At 36.4% G+C, this 18,277-nt stretch overlaps 1 protein-coding gene across 1 annotated transcript; it reads right to left on the reverse strand.

Moving 5' to 3' along the window:
• Positions 1-3,490: 3,490 nt before the first annotated feature.
• LOC127813879 (probable LRR receptor-like serine/threonine-protein kinase At5g48740) lies at positions 3,491-17,759 on the reverse strand. Its single transcript, XM_052354979.1, has 16 exons — positions 17,235-17,759; positions 16,329-16,869; positions 15,797-16,248; positions 15,596-15,713; positions 15,437-15,505; positions 15,270-15,338; positions 15,115-15,183; positions 14,886-14,957; positions 14,662-14,730; positions 14,324-14,565; positions 14,035-14,243; positions 13,336-13,462; positions 13,134-13,202; positions 12,354-12,543; positions 12,134-12,266; positions 3,491-3,891 (listed from the first exon to the last, which is right to left on the reverse strand). Exons 1-16 carry the CDS (start codon positions 17,311-17,313, stop codon positions 3,673-3,675), a joined length of 2,727 nt encoding a protein of 908 aa, XP_052210939.1. The 5' UTR covers positions 17,314-17,759; the 3' UTR covers positions 3,491-3,672.
• Between the last annotated feature and the right edge of the window lie 518 nt (positions 17,760-18,277).

Raw genomic sequence — 18,277 nt, forward strand, 5'->3', positions numbered from 1 at the left:
CGCCGCCAGCGTACGAAGCGAGATTTACGGTGAAAGAAAGCATAAAAAGCAAATAAAATAAAAACAGTATTTGATAAATGGATAATAATAAGTATTATTTATTTTCTAAGTAATTATAAATTATTTTTAGATAATTTATTACTAAAACTTATCAAATACCCATTTATCTAATATAAGAACCTAGGTAACCACCTTAAAGATTGCTGTCTAATCAACATTATATAAGTTTAACATTTTTTTTAGGTAGTCAATATGAAATTCGCCATGATCACTCATTTATTGCTAATCACTAGGTTCGCCCTCCTCCAAACATGTGCACACCTTGCACATGCTAGCCCCACCATTCAATACGAAGAGATCGGCTCTAGTATCAATTGTCATGACTTAAGCACTACCTCAAAGATTGTTGCCTAACTAGCATATATACATTCAACATCCCTCTCTTGCCCCAACCAATGTGAGACTCGCTAAGCTTACTCACCGACTGCTAAGGCTACGGCGACAGTGTGTGCTTCTGGTTAGTGGGGTCATATGTTGATTTGGCAGCAACTTTTTGAAGGTGATTGTTTAGATTGTTATAATTAGTATTAGAGCTGATCTCCTAGTATCGAATGGTAAGGCCAGCACGTGCGGGGATGCACATGTCCAAATAGGGGGCAAACTCGATGATTAGTAGTCGATGAGTAACCTTAGTGAATCCATACCAACTAGCCAAGAGTGAAATGCTGAGCTTATATATACTGGCTAAGCAATAACTTTTAAATGTAGTTGACTAGGATATTATATCTAATAATAAAATGCGCATATATATATATATATTGTAATGTTGGAAACTCGAGAAATTTCTCGATCACAAATAGTATTTCCCTTTGATCTATTTCATCCTTTTATAAAATCTATTATCCACCTACTCCACAACTATAGATGAACGAATAATTTAGTCATTAGCCAAAACTTGAAAACTTATCCCATTAAATAGACGCAAAAAATTATGTAATCTTACATGAAAACAAATTCGAACCCACGATCTTATTAGATCCCAAACTTTCAAGTGTATGCAATGCATTGTCTGCATTATTTCGAATGGCTAAAGCGCTTTTATTGTCTTTTGTCCATTTTCCTAACTATGGTTAGTATTACTTTTCGTATATCTATCTATCTATCTATATATATTTAACGGGTAATATTAACCATCACTTAAAGCAACAACAAATGTATTTTATTTTAAATAACTTATATTTATTGTATATTATTTTTAACATCTAAATAATGTCATTAATTGATAATAAATTAATTCTGTTTGGAATTATTTAATCAATTAAAAGATTTGTTAGATGTTAAAAATAAGATATAATAAATATATTTTATTTAAAAACAAAATATATTTATTACTATTTATCCATTATTTAAGAATAAAAATTATCATTTAAGAGTTTTGTTAATGAGACTTTCAGAACACTCACTAAAGTATATTTAACTTATTTTTTTAATATTAAAAATAAATATATATTAAATAAAATTTTAATTAGTAAAACCTTATATTTTAACATAATAAGTGAGAAAATGATAAGGGTGAGCCTTAACCAAATTGATCAAAATGTTAAAATCGAATTGAACTGATTGAATAAATTAAAAATTAAATAAATATAAAAAATTTGAACCGATCAAAAAAATAAAAAAAACAAACTAAAAAATTTGATAGAAAAACACGGAAGAAATAAAAAATTTCATTCATTTCGATTATTTTAATTTTTTAAATATAAAAATTAAATTGAATTGAACAAAAATAATTGAAAATTGTGAAATTTAATAATAGAACTGAATTAATTTTTAAATAAAATTAAAAAAATAATAATTTCAATCGATTTAATTTAATTTAATTATTTTCATTAAATTAAACTTTTAAAGGATGAATTCATTGAGGGGTGATTAGCTTAATTACTGTTTAACGCGGCTTTAGGAAACTAACTAATACTTGGGATTATCGCCCGAAAACTAACTATTACTTAGAAACATGACAACGAGACTTTGAGGGCTGAAAAAATCTCAATTATTATCATTTCGGCTACGGGCATTGAATGTTTGGTAATCATCACGTCGGCGGGCCCACGTTAATGCACCACCGTGGGCCCGCCGCTGATATTATTTCTATAATGAAAATATTTGCAAATGGTATCAGCAGTGACCATGATTTTTAATAATAATATATTAATATAAATTTTATTAAAATATTATAATTAAATGTTTTATAATTTTAACAGTACCAAAAGAAAGACAGAAAATAAATACAATATGAATACGGAAGGGAAATAAAAAAATAATATTTTTTAAGAGAATAGAAAGTAAAAATGTGAGAGAAAATTATAAATATAAAAATATAGAGATTTTTTTTATAAATATAATTTTTAATATAAAAATTATAAAAAAATACTTATTTAATTAAATAAAAATAAAAATTTCATTATTCATTCAATTAAATATAAATATAAGTTATTTTTATTTTTAATATAGTAACTGGGAGAGTAAAGACAATTATTTTTGTCTCCAAGGTGATGATGTAATAGAAACATGTTTACAAATGAAAAATATGTTTTTAACATTATAAAATAATTTAAAAATTATAAAAATAATTTAAAAATATTTTTTTAATATTTCTTAATATTTTATGATAAAAATTATTTAAAAACCCAAAAAACACTATCTAAGTTGAACATAAACAAGAAACGACATTTTTCAAAAAAATAAGAAATGATATTATATAAAAATGCATAAATAAAAAAAATTGTAAATAAAATTTTTATTATAAAAATTAATTATTTAATCTAAAAATAAACATAAATACAAATTATATCATTTAAATAAACTATCTCTAAACTATGAACGAAAATTTAAAAATACCATTTTCATATTTTTTTTAATATTATAAAATAATCTCAAAATATTTCTTAAATTACAAAAATAACCTAAAAATATTTTTTTACTATTTCTCGTTTGGATACGGCAAACGTTTCAATCTAAAACAACGTCCCGACACGTTTCCATCCATTATAAAACACCGTTTGCACCACGAGTCTCAACTAAACCCGTAGCAAGCGCGTGGGGAAGTATCCTCGTATTTTTGGGCATGTGCCGTACAGTTGGTTGGTCACTGCCCCCAATGTGTGGTGATTGAATCCGTGTTACGAATAATAATAATAATTATTATTATTCCTTTCCATTAGCGGAATTAAGTTTTCTAGAACAGCCTAAAGAACATGACTTTGTTCACGCATGGGTTAAAATATTATATTAAAATATAAAATTAAGTTTTCGAGAACAGCCTGGAGAACAGAACTTTGTCCACCCCATGTGTTAGAATATTATATATTAAAATGAATTTATTGAGTTATTTAGATCCTTTACGTATTAGTATTTGATTGGCTAATATTTAATAAGCTAATAGACAAAGACTGAGCAAACGTTTTCAAAAATCAATGTCGTAGTCCATAACTTTGAGGAGCAAGAGAAGAATAGTCTATGATTTGAACTCATTGATCTGCAAATTCAAAATAAGCTTAATTTTAGCATTACACCAAATCTCATTTTTATTTAATTGACATGCTCCATGGCAGAACTTGGGACAAAGACTTAGCAAAGGAGATGTGTTGGTAGTGAGGGGATTTCAATTAATTATTAATTCACATGTCCAGTAGAAGCAAGATAAGAAAGCTGAATGGTGTAGGCTTCCTTCAGCTCTTGGAGCACCACGGCAATGGTGGGCCTTTGAGATGCATCTCTCTCCACAGACCTGGAAGCAATAAACGCAGCCTTCCTCATGCTCTCCACCTCGAATGTTCCCTTCAAGCTTTCGTCCACAATCTCAAAGGCACCAGCCTGCAAGTATGGCTTGGCCTGCATTTGGCAGCATGAAATTAACACAGCCCCGAATACTTCATCACAAAATCATCAAATGAGCCACACAAAGAAGAATCCAAGCGTTGAAATGTCAGTCACGTGTGTGCGCGTGTGTACAAAGAAGAATCCAAGCACTGAAATGCCATTCACATGTGTTTGTGTGCGCACACATATTTTGAGGGCTAAATAGCATAAATGACTACTAAATTTTACACTAAGATTATTGATTTTTAAACTTCAATTTGTACTCAAAAGATCACTGAACTTCGATTTAGTATATAATTTCATAACTATCGTCAATTGTCATTTAAAAAGACTAACGAAATGATGAGATTTTTATATTTTAGTACAAAATTCAACAATTTTTTTTGTAGTTTAGTGCAAAGTTTAATGACCATTTGTACCTTTGTGCAAAATTCAGTGATCATTTGTGCTGTTTAACAGTCTACATTGTTAGCCACATTAACATCTCGTTGGTTTCATTTAATGTTATTGTTGTAAAAAATACAACAATTAAATTTTATAATATGGACCTGCTAAAAATACCATGATTGTTGAATGTGAGTGCCTCAAGGATGTGAATGCCTTTAGGATGAGAGTGACGCAAGAGGGGTGCCGCAAGGGTTTGCCGCTAGGGTGGTTGTCGCAAGGATTTTTCACAAGGGTGAGAGTGCCACAAGGATGTTTTGTCTCCCTGTTGATACTCACAAAAAAGGGTTAAAAAGCTCACAGGAATCCTCTCCCTCGATGACCTTCTGACGCTTAAGTCAATACACCTTAGAAATAATAGAAATGCTCTTAGTGTTTAGAGTTTACCAATCTTTTCGGATCCCCTTCTGAGTCCTTTAGCGGGGTATTTATAGGGAGCAAATCCCAAGGGTATAAGGTGTTGACACGTGTTAGTCATTTAGCGGCGAGAATGAGGTCTTGTTGCGAGGTCCAGCCTCTCCGCGAGGCTCAGCCTTGCTACAAGTGTAATACCCCGAGAGCCCAGAGAAGTTAGGATATATCAAAGATAGTGTAAGAAAGGAAACAACACCAGCTGGATACCTTTTGGGCTGAATGTTGGCAAAGAACTCTCAAGTTAAGCGTGCTTAATCTGGGGTAATCCAGGGATGGGTGACCCCCCTGAAAAGTTCGCGTAGACCCATTAGGGTAAGTTGTTCCGATTCTTCCTATCGCTCGATGCGGGATGTTACAAGTGGTATCAGAGCCGACCCTTGGTGAAGGCGGTCCGATGAGGGGGTGGGGAGTGGCGCCGGGGCTCGAGGGCCTGTACAAGGAGCGGCTTCTGGTAGGCTTCTAAGGATGGCAGCCCCCAAGGGGAGAAGGTCTGGGACCAGTTGTAAGGTCGCATGACGAGGACGTCATGTGCTCAAGGGGGGGAAAATGTAATACCCGAGAGCCCAGAGAAGTTAGGATATATCGAAGATAGTGTAAGAAAGGAAACAACACCAGCTGGATACCTTTTGGGCTGAATGTTGGCAAAGAACTCCCAAGTTAAGCGTGCTTAATCTGGGGTAATCTAGGGATGAGTGACCCCCCTGGGAAGTTCGCGTAGGCCCATTAGGGTAAGTTGTTCCGGTTCTTCCTATCGCTCAAACGGAATGTTACAGCAAGCATTTGCCCATGTCGAGAGAGATGTTCTTAGCCTTAGGATATCTTTGTTGAAAGCCTTACTATGCCGTGAGAAGGAATCTACCACAAGGCTTCATCCATGCCGAGGCATTGCGACCTTACCCTTGCTGCGAGGCTTGTCTTTGCCATAAGCCTTGGCTTTGCCACGAGACCCATCATTCCTTTTCCACAAGACCTACCATGTCTCGAGTACGCCTTTGCCGCAAGCCTTATTGGTGTCGAGATGATTCGTCTTAAGGCACATTGCCGCAAGATCGCCACGAGGCCTTGTTATGTCAAGATAAGTCGTCTTAAGGCATACTGTCACAAGCCCTATTGGTGCCGAGATGATTTTCTTGCCTCAAGGCCATTCCATGTTGGATTTATGCCTTTACCGTAAGGCGCACACACTGCCTTAAGGCTCATTGCCGCGAGGTCCCTTTGTCACGAGGCCTTGTTACATTGAGATGATTTGTCCTAAGGCACATTGTCGCAAGGTCTTGTTCAGAAATTATTTTGCTTTAAAAAATTCCATTTTTCTGTAGGTTATACAATAATTTCCTCCTCCACTCTTCTTTTTTGCCTTAAGGTGAAATGGAAGAGTGGGAAAATTTCCTAAACCATTGCTAATCACTTAAGATGGGAATGTCCTTGCCGCGTTGTCGGGCTACTAGGTAGAACAAAGGGCTAACCTTGTTGAAGGAGCGATTTGTGCGAATCGCTTTGTTGGGCCGTTAGGCGGGATAACAAGTCAATCATTTTTTAGGGAGCGATTGTGTGAACTGCGTTGTCGGGCTAATAGGCGGGACAACGAGTCAATCGTATTGATGAAAGGATTGTGTGAACCGCGTTATCGGGTCGATAGGCGGGACAACGGGCCAATCGTATTGACAAAGGGATTGTGTGAATTGCGTTGTCGGGGCCATTAAGCGAGACAATGGGCCAATCGTTTTTTAAGGAGCAATGATGCGAATCGTGATGTCGGGCCAATAGGCGGGATAATGGGCCAATCATATTAACGAAGAGATTGTGCAAAATGCGTTGCCAAGTCGTTAAGCAGGACAACATGCCAATCGTTCTTGAGGGAGCGATTGTGCGAATTGCGTTGTCGGGCCAATTATATTAATGAAAGGATTGTGTGAACTATGTCGTCAGGCCATTAGGCGAGACAACGGGCCAATCGTATTGATGAAGGAATTGTGCAAACCGCGTTGCCAGGCTGATAGGTGGGACAATGAGTTAATCGTGTTGAAGAAGTGATTGTTCCTAGGCCCTTAGAAATACAATAAAGAATGCATAGAAAATAGTGATGTATTGCATTAGAGAGTATAAGCATCTTCTTTTTTTACATAGCTTGGTTACATATGCCTAGGTCCATAATCCCATCGGGGGTTTAGATTACTATGTAAATTTAAAGCATGCTACTCAAAATGAAAGAAATATTACAATTTTTAAAATCTGCCAATCAATTCTGTACGATTGGCTTGGCAATGGCGGAAGTCTCTTCACTATTCTTTCCCTTTATGGACGACAAATAGCAAGTACGTGCCTGTCGCTGGTTTCCTCGAACTTTCCCTATGCCTAAAAGAGTAGGAAACTTCATCAATAGATAACGAAAGGAGACTACGATCTTTACGTCATTGAGTAGGGGGTGACCTAAGATTGCATTGTATGCAGACGAGGTGGTCTTAACTACCATGAAGTTGGCTTGTTATGTTATACGTTCTGAGGTTTGGAGCCAATTGTGATTGGCAATTGAATCAATACCACTACTGGGATTGTCTTTCCAGTGAAACTATATAAGGGTAAGGAAACTCGTTTGAGTTGGTTATGGGAAATACTCATATGCTCGAAACAATTCCAATAGATTCAACTGACCAAACTGCCACCGTCTACTAGGATTCTCCCGATGTGATGCTTAGTGATAACCACTAAAATTACCATCGGATCATCATGTGAGAGAATTACATCCCCCTGGTCATCAGGTGTGAAGGTAATGGGATCTTCATTTTCCTTAATCTCCCCCTCATAGTTGACTTGGTAGGCTAGGCAGACATAGGCCTTCCGAGAAGAAGAGTCGTCTCCAGCTAAAGTTTCGCCACTTGAGATTATGTGTATGGCCTATTGTGTCGGTTCATTATCCAGGGGATTCTACACATGGTCTCTCATTCTCTCTTACTACCCATGGCTATGTCTTTCTTGTCCTTCAAGCCTCTCTCCCATTCTCTGCGACTCACTATCATCCTTTCGCACATACCTTTGCAAGTGCCCTTCTTGAATGAGCATCTCATTTTTATCTTTTAACTTGCAGCATAGATTGGTGGCATGGTCGTGAGCTCGATGATATTGGCAATATTCATTTTGTTTCCTTCTTATTGGCCAATCAACTCTTTTTTGGGAGCCTGATGAGTCTCATCCCTTTTATGGTCGCTAATATGGCTGATCTTGGTTGGAAGAGTCAGGCGTAGTGATTGAATTGGGGCGTGGCTACATCTGGTCTTCTGACCTTCTCCTGTCATTGTTTAGGGTCCTCTTCAACGTCTCGTTCTTTTCTCTCTTGCTCTCTATCCTCATTTATCCTCATAGTTTGCATGACCTCTACATGGAGTATGTATTTATTTTCCCTGATGAAAAGATCTGCCAATGAGTTTGGTGGGTCTAGTGATAGTGACTCCTGCAAGGAAGTTAGACGTGTTCCTTGTAACATTGTTGATATCACCATTTCCATTAGCAAGTCACGAATTTCCAATGTGGCGTTGCGGAATCTGTCCACAAATTGGCAATGAGTCTCTTTGTCCCCTATCGGATACTAAGGAGATGCGTCACATTTTTGCTTTTCTAACTGTTAATTACGAAGGGTTTGATGAATTTTGTTTGCAACTGCTCAAATGAGGAGATGGATGCTTACTGTTGAACCAAGTCTAGGTGTGTCCTGGCAAGGTCAATGAAAATGCCTGACACATAATCTCATCCTCCCCCTCCCCCACCCTACTGTTGAACCAAGTCTAGGTGTGTCCTGGCAAGGTCAATGAAAATGCCCGACACATAATCTCATCATCCCCTTCCCTCCCCCCCCCCACAGAGCATCATTAGAGATTTGTAGTTCTGGATGTGGTCATGAGGATCATCCTCGTTGACTTAGAGGGGAACCTGAGGCATTTTAAATTTCCTCGATAATGATTTCCCCAATATGTTTTTGGTAAAGAGAGACTTTCTTCTTGAGTGCTCATTCGTGACTGGGACCAGCTTCTTCTGCTCTAGCACTTCTTCTACCACCCTTTTCATAATGTCCCATATATTTGTTACGGTGTGATTGTCAACTTATGTATTCCTTGGGGTGGAACCCCTGGTGGGACTTTGCTTACCTCTTTGATAACTCTATTCTCGTGCTCGTCTTGCTGGCAGAGGCTTTGATTGATTTCCTTGGTGTGGAGAGGATCAAGACTGAGTGTCGGGTGTAGCTTCTTTATAGGAATTGAGTTCGTGACCTCTTGGTTGGGTCGTCCTTGGTGGGGCAATTTCTGGCACAAATGTCGCTAGTGTTGCAAGTAACGTTACATGTGGATTCATACTTTGGAGGATCCCTACCATGTCTCATAATGCCCGCATTCCCTCTGTATGCTGTTGTTGTAGAGCTTCATAACCTTCCCAAGGAACTGTGGAAGAAGCTTGTTGTGAAGTGTCTGGTTGTTCGAGATGATTATGCTAATTAATTTCAAACGGATGATGGAAGCCTAGGGGCGACAGTTGGTCCTTCACCCGTTGTTGAGGATCTATGGGAGCTAGCTGTGTACTCCCTTTTTTGATAAGGGCCTTGTGGAGACAAACGTGCTCCTATTGGACGCTAACTATCTTGTGGGGGTGGGTGAAACCACCTTGAGAGTGAGTCTAATGATTACTTCTAGTGTTTTCCATTAGTAGCAATTCACAATTTGGCTTTTTGTTCATTTTCCCACATACGTCGCTAAATTGTTGTAAAAAATATAACAATTAAATTTTATAATGTAGGGCTTGCTAAAAATACCATGATTGCTGAATGCGAGTGCTATAATGGCGAGACTACCTCGAGGATGTGAAATGTGAATGCCTTTAGGATGAGAGTGTCATAAGGGGGGGGGTGCCACAAGGAGGCTATTGCAAGGGTGGTCACCACAAGGAGACTGTCGCAAGGGTGGTCGCCACAAGGGGTTGTTGCACAGGTGGTTTCCATAAGTGTTTGTCGCAAGGGGTTTGCCGCAAGGATTTTTTGTAAGGGCAGTTGTCGCAAGGGTTTGTGTTTCCCCGCAAAGAAGCTGCCGCAAGGGTGAGAAGGGTTAGAAGGCTCATAGGAATCCTCTCTCGTGATGACTCTTCGATGCTTAAGTTAGTACCCCTTAGAAATAGTAGAAATGCTCTTAATGTTTAGAGTTTACCAATCTTCTTGGATCCCCTTCTGAGTCATTTAGCGAGGTATTTATAGGGAACGAATCCCGAGGGTATAAGGTGTTAACACGTGTTAGTCATCCAACGATGAGAATAAGGTCTTGTCGCGAGGCCCAGCCTTGCCGCAAGCCTCGGCCTTGTTGTGAGTGTGCTTGGCTTTGCCGCAAGCATTTGCTTGTGACGAGAAAAATGTTCTTAGCCTTGGGATATCTTTTCTGCGAGCCTTACTATGCCATGAGAAGGAATCTATTGCAAGGCTTCATCCATGTCGAGGCATTGCGACCTTGCCCTTGTCGCGAGGCTTAGCCTTGCCACAAGGCTTGGCTTTGCCACGAGACCCATCATTCCTTTGACATAAGACCCACCATGTCTCAAGTATGCCTTTGCCACAAGCCCTATTGGTGCCAAGATTATTCGTCTTAAGGCATATTGTCATAAGGTTCCTTTGTCACGAGGCCTTGTTATGCCGAGATGATTCATTTTAAGGCATACTGTCACAAGCCCTATTGGTGCCGAGATGATTTCCTTGTCACAAGGCATTACCTCAAGGCCATTCCATGTTGGATTTATGCCTTTACCGCAATGCGCACACACTGCCTTAAGGCTCACTACCGTGAGGCCCCTTTGTCACAAGGCCTTGTTATGCTGAGATGATTTATCTTAAGGCACATTGCCGCAAAGTCTTGTTCAGGAATTATTTTACTTCAAAAAATTCCATCTTTCCTTAGGTGGTACAACAAATATCAATTGACTTTAGTTATGACATTTTACACTAAATTGAAGTTCAATGACCTTTTAGTTACAAATTTAAGTTTAATGACATTTTTGTACCTTAATGCAAAGTTAAGTGACCATTTATGCTATTTAACCTACTTTGAGAGAAAAAACTAGATTATTAAATAATTAAAAATTTCCCACTTGACAATATAATTGATCCCTATATAACAATAATGACCAAATAAAGTAGAATGAAACTAAATAATCACACATAAGAACACAAAGATTTAACATGAAAAATCTTCAATGTAAAGGAAACAACTACAGGACAAGCTCCGACTAAATCCACTATCAAGAATCACCAGGTATATAAAGTCATGCCGGTCTCAAAATAATTAAATAATAACTATTTGTAACTCCACAATAGATATAAAAGAAATTCAAGGTAGATTAGAACAATTTCATCTAATTAGGCAAAAAAATTAATGATATAATAGAAATCAGAATAGAGATCTCCAATTTATGAATCCACCACATAGATCCTTATTTGCAATACTTAGAACAATTCTCCAAAATCTTAATTCAATGAGACAAAAATCAACCGTCTGATTATAACCATGAAGTTACCAAACTAACTTCCAAACAAACAAAACATACAACCAAAACTCAAGGATTGAAGTTTTATTGACTTCTCTCTCATATATATATATATATATATATAGTCATCTTAAGGAAGTCAAAATATATATATGTATGGTCTCTAAATTCAAATTCACTTTCAATTAATTCTTCAATTCCAATTTAAATTGGAAGCAACTAAACTGTAATTCCAAATTAATTCAAAGTTTTACAATCTTCTTCACCAATAAGAATTTTAGATAAGTCTCCATATTTATTTTAAATTATAATGTATAAAATTGTAATTTATCTCTAATTATTTGTTTTTTATTTTTGTTAGAAATGCCTTCGTGAACCTAAAAAATAATTATGAATTTATCAAAATAATATGTGAGTCATCTCCCTAATAGCTCATATAAGAAGGAAACCCAGTAATAATGTATAACATCAGATCAGTTAAACTAAGCAAACAAAGCTAAATGTGGGAGAAAAAAGTCAGAACTGTGGCATAGTGTCCACCTTTGAAGCATAAATGTAAGAAAATAAAGCAACATTGTTGCATACTTATGATTTCAATCCAACTGGTGAGTGTCCAGTTATTCAAGCCACAACTTAATGAGGAATCACAATTAACTTGTTGTAATCTTTACTTATTGAAGGAGCTAAAAGCAAACATTTGTCCATCAAAATCCCATAAACTTCATTTCAGACTATACTCCAAATAATGCCATTTGCCCTTTTGTGTTCTTTTACTTGCAAAAGAGAATGCATATATGGGCACGTGGCTAAACACTGAAGCATATATATAACTTGTACACAAGGGAATTATCAAACTACTGATTAGGAGGCATAATTTGGAGTTTACCCATAAAACCAAATTGAAGGAATCTGGAGTTCCAGAGTGACTTAACGGTTCTCGGCCACAAATGAGCTCCAGCAGAACAACTCCAAAGCTATAGACATCACTTTTCTCAGTCAGCTGTTGGGTGGAATAATATCTGCACATAATAGAAGTAAGAGGGTGAGAATGAGGATCAGAATCATCGAAAAGGTTAAAGGTGTAGAAGGAGAATTTGAAGACTTACTCCGGATCAAGATAGCCAGCAGTGCCCTTGACAACAGTGGTCACATGAGATGCATCTGCCTGGGTTACTTGCTTAGAGAGGCCAAAGTCACAGACCTTGGCATTCATCTCCATGTCCAAAAGAATATTGCTGGATTTCACATCGCGGTGTATGATTCTTGGATCGCTTCCATTGTGTAAGTAGTCCAACCCTTCCAAAGAAATCAGATTTGAGTTTTTTAACTTTAAAAAGGAAGTTAAGACCAATGGTACCCTTGTCCAATACACCAATAGTAGATGAGCAACAATGAACCAATAGTAGGGCAAGATGAATCTTCTAGTCTTAATTGGTTAAATAGCATAAATTGTTATTGAACTTTGCACTAAAATACAAAAAGATCATTAAAATTCAATTTATAGTCAAAAGGTCACTGAACTTCAATTTTGTATACAATTCCATAACTATTATTAATTGCCGTTAAAAGAAACTAACGAAATGTTGATATTTTTGTATTTTAGTGCAAAATTCAGTGATTTTTTTGTACTTTTATGCAAAGTCCAATGACCGTTTGTGCTGTTTAGCCGTTCACATTGTTAACCACGCCAACATCTTGTTAGCCTTTTTTAATGACAATTAACAATAGTTATAGAATTATATACTAAATTAAAATTTAATGACTTTTTAATTATAAATTGAAATTTAGTATTTTTTTATACCTCAATGCAAAATCTAATAATCATTTATGGTATTTCCCATCTTTCCCCTCAGATGTTCAACCTTTGGTTAGAAGTTTGAGCATACCTTTTGCAGCATCAACAGCAATTTTCAATCGCCGAACCCAGCTTAGTGTAAATCTCTTACTGTTTGTTCCTGAAGAAAGAAATTAATTTGTTCTGATCTTCAAGAAACTTATAATCAATAAAGAGGAGAATTTTCAAAAAAAAGAAAAAAAAAATGTATTAGAATAAGTGGTAAAAAGAATAGTATTTCATGCATGACATACCATACAAGTTACCAGCCAAGGATCCTCCAGGTAAATATTCGTAAACTAGTATTTGTTGCTTTGGTTCATAACAAAACCCTTCTAATGAAACAAGATTTTGGTGACGAATTTGTGACAAAAGAGACACCTACAAGTAATCCATAAAAACAAGTTAACATAATTTTACACTTCATCCGGTTCCCAAAACATTAATGCACGAGTTTACTAATGATCCTGTTCATGAGAACTTGTCAGAAAATTAACAGCTACATGAGTTAGACTTCACTTTTGAAATTTCTCTTCTCAAACAAAATGATATAAATTCCTATAACTATGAATATGGAAGCAACAGACTAAGCAAGCAAGCTACAAATTATATTCAGATTACTTGGGATAAGAGTCATAAGACTAACTAAGCTAAAAAAATCAAGTGATGCATTACTAGATTTGATCGATATTCAATAGTAACAAATTAGAATGAGGATCTCCATAAGTTTCAAAGGTCATTTTATCTAATAATAACAGCAATATGTAAAAACAGAAGGAAAGGAAAGCCAAAATTCTTTTGTACGTACAAAAATACACAGATAAGAGCAGAGCGCTTTCATTTTCCTTTTCTTTGAAAATTATTAGCTCCAAACGTAGCCTAAGGAGATCTTTAAGGTTGGAAAATCCTTGTAACTGATTGAATAACATGTGAAAGGATGTTAGATGGTGAACCTCATTGATGAAAGAATCAGCTCCAAGTTGGGTTTTATCAAACCGCACTTTGACAGCTACTATTTTGCCATCTGGAAGCTTTCCAAGGTAAACAGACCCAAAACTACCACGGCCTATCACCTCCTTAAAGTTGCTTGTAGCTGCTTTGATTTCTTTGTAGGAAAAGAGTTTTGCAGCAACATTCCAGTTTCGCAAATTGGTTTGTGGTCCTAGACATATTTGTATTAAAAAGCTTCATAAGAGTAAGGTGATGATCTGAGACGGTGAAAAAGATATGAAGTATCCATACTTGCTGTATATGAGGCTTCAATTTTCTTTCTCCTTGCGTACAAGAACACTGAAAGAGAAACAATGACAGTGATGAGTAAAGCTCCCCCAACTGCACCTAGTATTATTGCCAAGTGATTATGGATGTTGTGTTTCTTCTTGTTGGTAAATATTGTCACTTCTGGTTCTGGTGTCTCAATTGAACGGTTGCTTGAAACACCATTGCATGTCAATGAGAAGGACAGGCATAAATTTCCAGATGTCCTGCGGAGAATTAATGCTGTCACATGCTAACATCTAAAGCAATGCCATACAAATAGAAACTTTGGCGAGAATATTATCATTTACTGAATGACATACCGAACTTCCAAACTTTCTTTGTTCAGAGATTGGGGCAGTGGGCCTTGCAGTTTATTGTGTTCTAGATTCCTGAGATTGTGGAAGAAAGAAAAACATATGTGAATGAATGGTTGCTGTTAAGCTCAAAACTAGATGATGCAGTATGAATTTCTCAGACAAGTTGCCAAGAGGAGGAAAGAATAATTGGCATTGTATTATAACATGACCAGATTGTGCTCACTTACAAGAGGTGAAGTTCCGGTAACTCCCCCAGGCTTTCAGGAACTATTCCCTTTAAATTATTATTCTGCAAATCCCTGTACACAGAAAGCATTATTAGCGTTACCCTGGTCCACATATATAACAAAGAGAAGAAGTCAATCTTCAGTATTGCACGTGTCTTGGACAATGTAAAAGACAAACAATACTGAGTTTCCCTTGGGACATGAGAGAATTGAAACTTAAAAAACTCACAAGATTTGAAGTTTAACCAAGTCCTCCAAATTGGAACCAAAGGATGTCAGCTGATTGAAACTCAGGTTCCTGCCATGTTTAATTATGCAATTTTTTAAACAATGCTTGTAGGAAACAAAGTTCTGTAAGAACTCGAGTAAGTGCAGAGCCATTACAGTCTTTCAAGATGTTGCAAGCTACCCAAATTTTGTATCTCCCCTGCAAGAGATGTATTATGCAAATCCCTGAAGAGTGTAGAAGAAAAATTCAATCTAAGGATCACAGGATATAAAGCATGGAAGAAACCTACTAACATCAAAGTAATATTCTATTAACAACTCACAGTGTTTTAAGGTCCAATAGATCACCAAATGTAGGGTTGATTGACCTCAAAGGGATATCAGAAAGCTCCCTTGGACAAGGTGGAAAAGTCAATATCAGTGACACTTAAATCAGGAAAGAAAAAAATATACAAAAAATTGTCTTCACTATACTGCCATACAATGAAGTAACAACATTTTCTTCACATCCAATATGATCCCATGGCATCGGAGAGCATGGATCATCTTGCCACCCTAGATTTAATCCGGCAGATTGCTGAATAACCTGAAGGGCTGACTCTGCAAGGGATGCTAACTGTGATTAAAGAGAAAAATGGAATTGAAGAACACATAGCATGTAGAAGCAAAATGGTAAATGGGACCTGTAGTTGAAGAAGATTCTGGGGGAATGTCAACAATCTCATAAACTTCAAGTGCATTCATTTGAGGGTTGAATTTGATACTCTTCAGCGTTATATTTAAGCTCTTGGTTTCTTTCATCGTGATAAACAGAGCACTCACTTCCGAATTCTTCACAGTATAGTTTGGTTGAATGACATCCCCATTAACTATAACATCAAATGAGGGGGAAACAGGAAGAATACCAGCAAAATAGAGGATAATGTAGTAGTCTCCTAGGGCATCAAGGGGCAAATTATAGGTCAGGACCTCCTTCCGTGCCAGAACTCTTGCAGTTTGAAGAACAGCAGCTGGAGGGATCTCCATAAGACTTGATGAATTAAAGAAACTTTCCATTTTGAACCCAGTTGAGACGTGAAAGGGAGAATAGTCCAGATCAGCATCCCATATGCGATCATACTGATCCGAGGGGAACCTGTTTTTACATATTCTCATCATAACATCTTAGATAAATTTGAACATTTATAATAATTGATGGCAGGCAAAAGTTCTTACTGTAGTGACCCATTGTTGTAGCCACAATTCATTCGATAACTCTTCCTAAGAAACTTGTTGGGGAAATCTTCTAAACCAGTTCTGTAAGCTCCTTCAGGAAGGGGCCGGACTTCAAGTTTAGAAATAACAGGAAAACCAGCATTTGGAATTGATTGCAGACATACAGGGAGAACATCTTGGCTAACTGGCCATATGAACTCTTCAGTCCATGGATCAGTATCAGTAAGGTTTATAGTAGCACTAATAGCCGTCCCAAGAGAAACAGAGAATGCTGGTGGTTTTGAGAGTCTATCATAGTTCTTGTACACAAATTGGGCTCGAACAAGAACAGAAGAGGGCAAATCCTTTACTGGTAGCCTGTAACACTTTCGACCTGGGGAATCAGGGAAGAAACGAACAGGGGCTTGAGAAGATAACGTGTCCTCGACAAACTCAACAGTGGTAACATTGCCTGTGGTGACATAGCTACCGTCTGAAACCCAGGTTATGTTAGAAGAGTCTACCAAAGTTGACGTTCCACCACAAGACAAACTCAAGAAACCTGTTCCAATTGCCATCATGTAATGAAAATTTATTCCCAAAAATCGGAAACCAAATGATAGGCATATTGCTAACAGAAAACAATTTGGAAAATAATTTAATCGATCATATTTTCAAATATTTACATATAATAATCTGATAAAGGAACAATTGAACACAAGCTCATATGATAGGGGAATTGGTGATGCCAAAAGGAAGTTGAACCCATAAAAGAATCAATGAATCAGAGGCAAGAACATACAAAATTAGAGGGGTTGTAGTTCAAATTAGTTCTCATTTTCAACAAACAAATGTAGACAATTCCAAAAGGGGCCAGAAGTGCAACAAACTCTTTGAAGGGAAATAAGGAAACAGACAACGGCGTACCATCTGGATCGCTGAAGATCACTTTGCTAGAGGCGCAGAATAGCATGAAACGGAACCACAGTCCCAAGAACAAAGCCATGAAGTCGGTAATAAGTCAAGCAAAGCAAGCGTCTCGAAAGGAGCAATAAATTTTCATCCAACGAAACACAACAGTGAGAAGCTAGGTGTTGATTGAACTACACGGATAAAGAACAGGAGAAGAAGAAGAGAGATGAAATCGGAGATTGTAAAGGGTTGAAATTCTTGACATTGCTTGGAGCTGTAAAAGAGCGATGCAAGTGAGGAAACGAGAATCATGATGAAGGGTTAGTGCGCTATGATGGAAGAAGATGATAATGATGATTTCTTCCGTTGGATGACAGACAGTGATGGAAAAAGCAGCGAGTAATGGAAGAAGAAGAAGAACTGAAGAAGAAGAAGAATAGAATGGCCGAGGTACTGATTGCGTTCAAAACCGCCAAAAACCTCCACTATCTCCCCCCTCCACGCTCTCTCTCTCTCTCTCTGTTTCAATAACTGGAACGTAGCCGCTTGACGATGCCATGTTCTACTTCTATATCAGTAACACAATATATCCGCATTTGGTACTGTTGGTTAGATATGAAGTGAAGTTAGACATGAAATTATTTTGGATATTTGTTTTTTTAATCTGTTGGTTAAATTTATTTGACATTTTTTTTAAATAAAATTATGTGACTTTTTATTTAATTTTTTATAGATAAATTTATCTAACCCTCTTTCTAAATAAATTTATTTAATATTTTACAAATAAACTTAAATTACCTATATATCCCTTATAAGGTAATTAATATTATTTAATATATTTTTAAAATATAATTTTCTATCTCTTTATATATATTTTATTATTTAACACAAATTTCTTTTATTGATTTTTTAAATTATTTTATTTAATTTTATATTTTATTATTGGTTATAAAAATATGTTTTAATATTTTTTAATTATTTAAGTAAAATTATTATAATTCCACTAATAATTATTTCTACTTTCTGAGTTTTTTTAAAATTTATTTTTAAACATAAAT

The sequence above is a fragment of the Diospyros lotus genome, chromosome 12, assembly GCF_014633365.1.
Source record: "Diospyros lotus cultivar Yz01 chromosome 12, ASM1463336v1, whole genome shotgun sequence".
NCBI classification, from domain to species: domain Eukaryota; kingdom Viridiplantae; phylum Streptophyta; class Magnoliopsida; order Ericales; family Ebenaceae; genus Diospyros; species Diospyros lotus.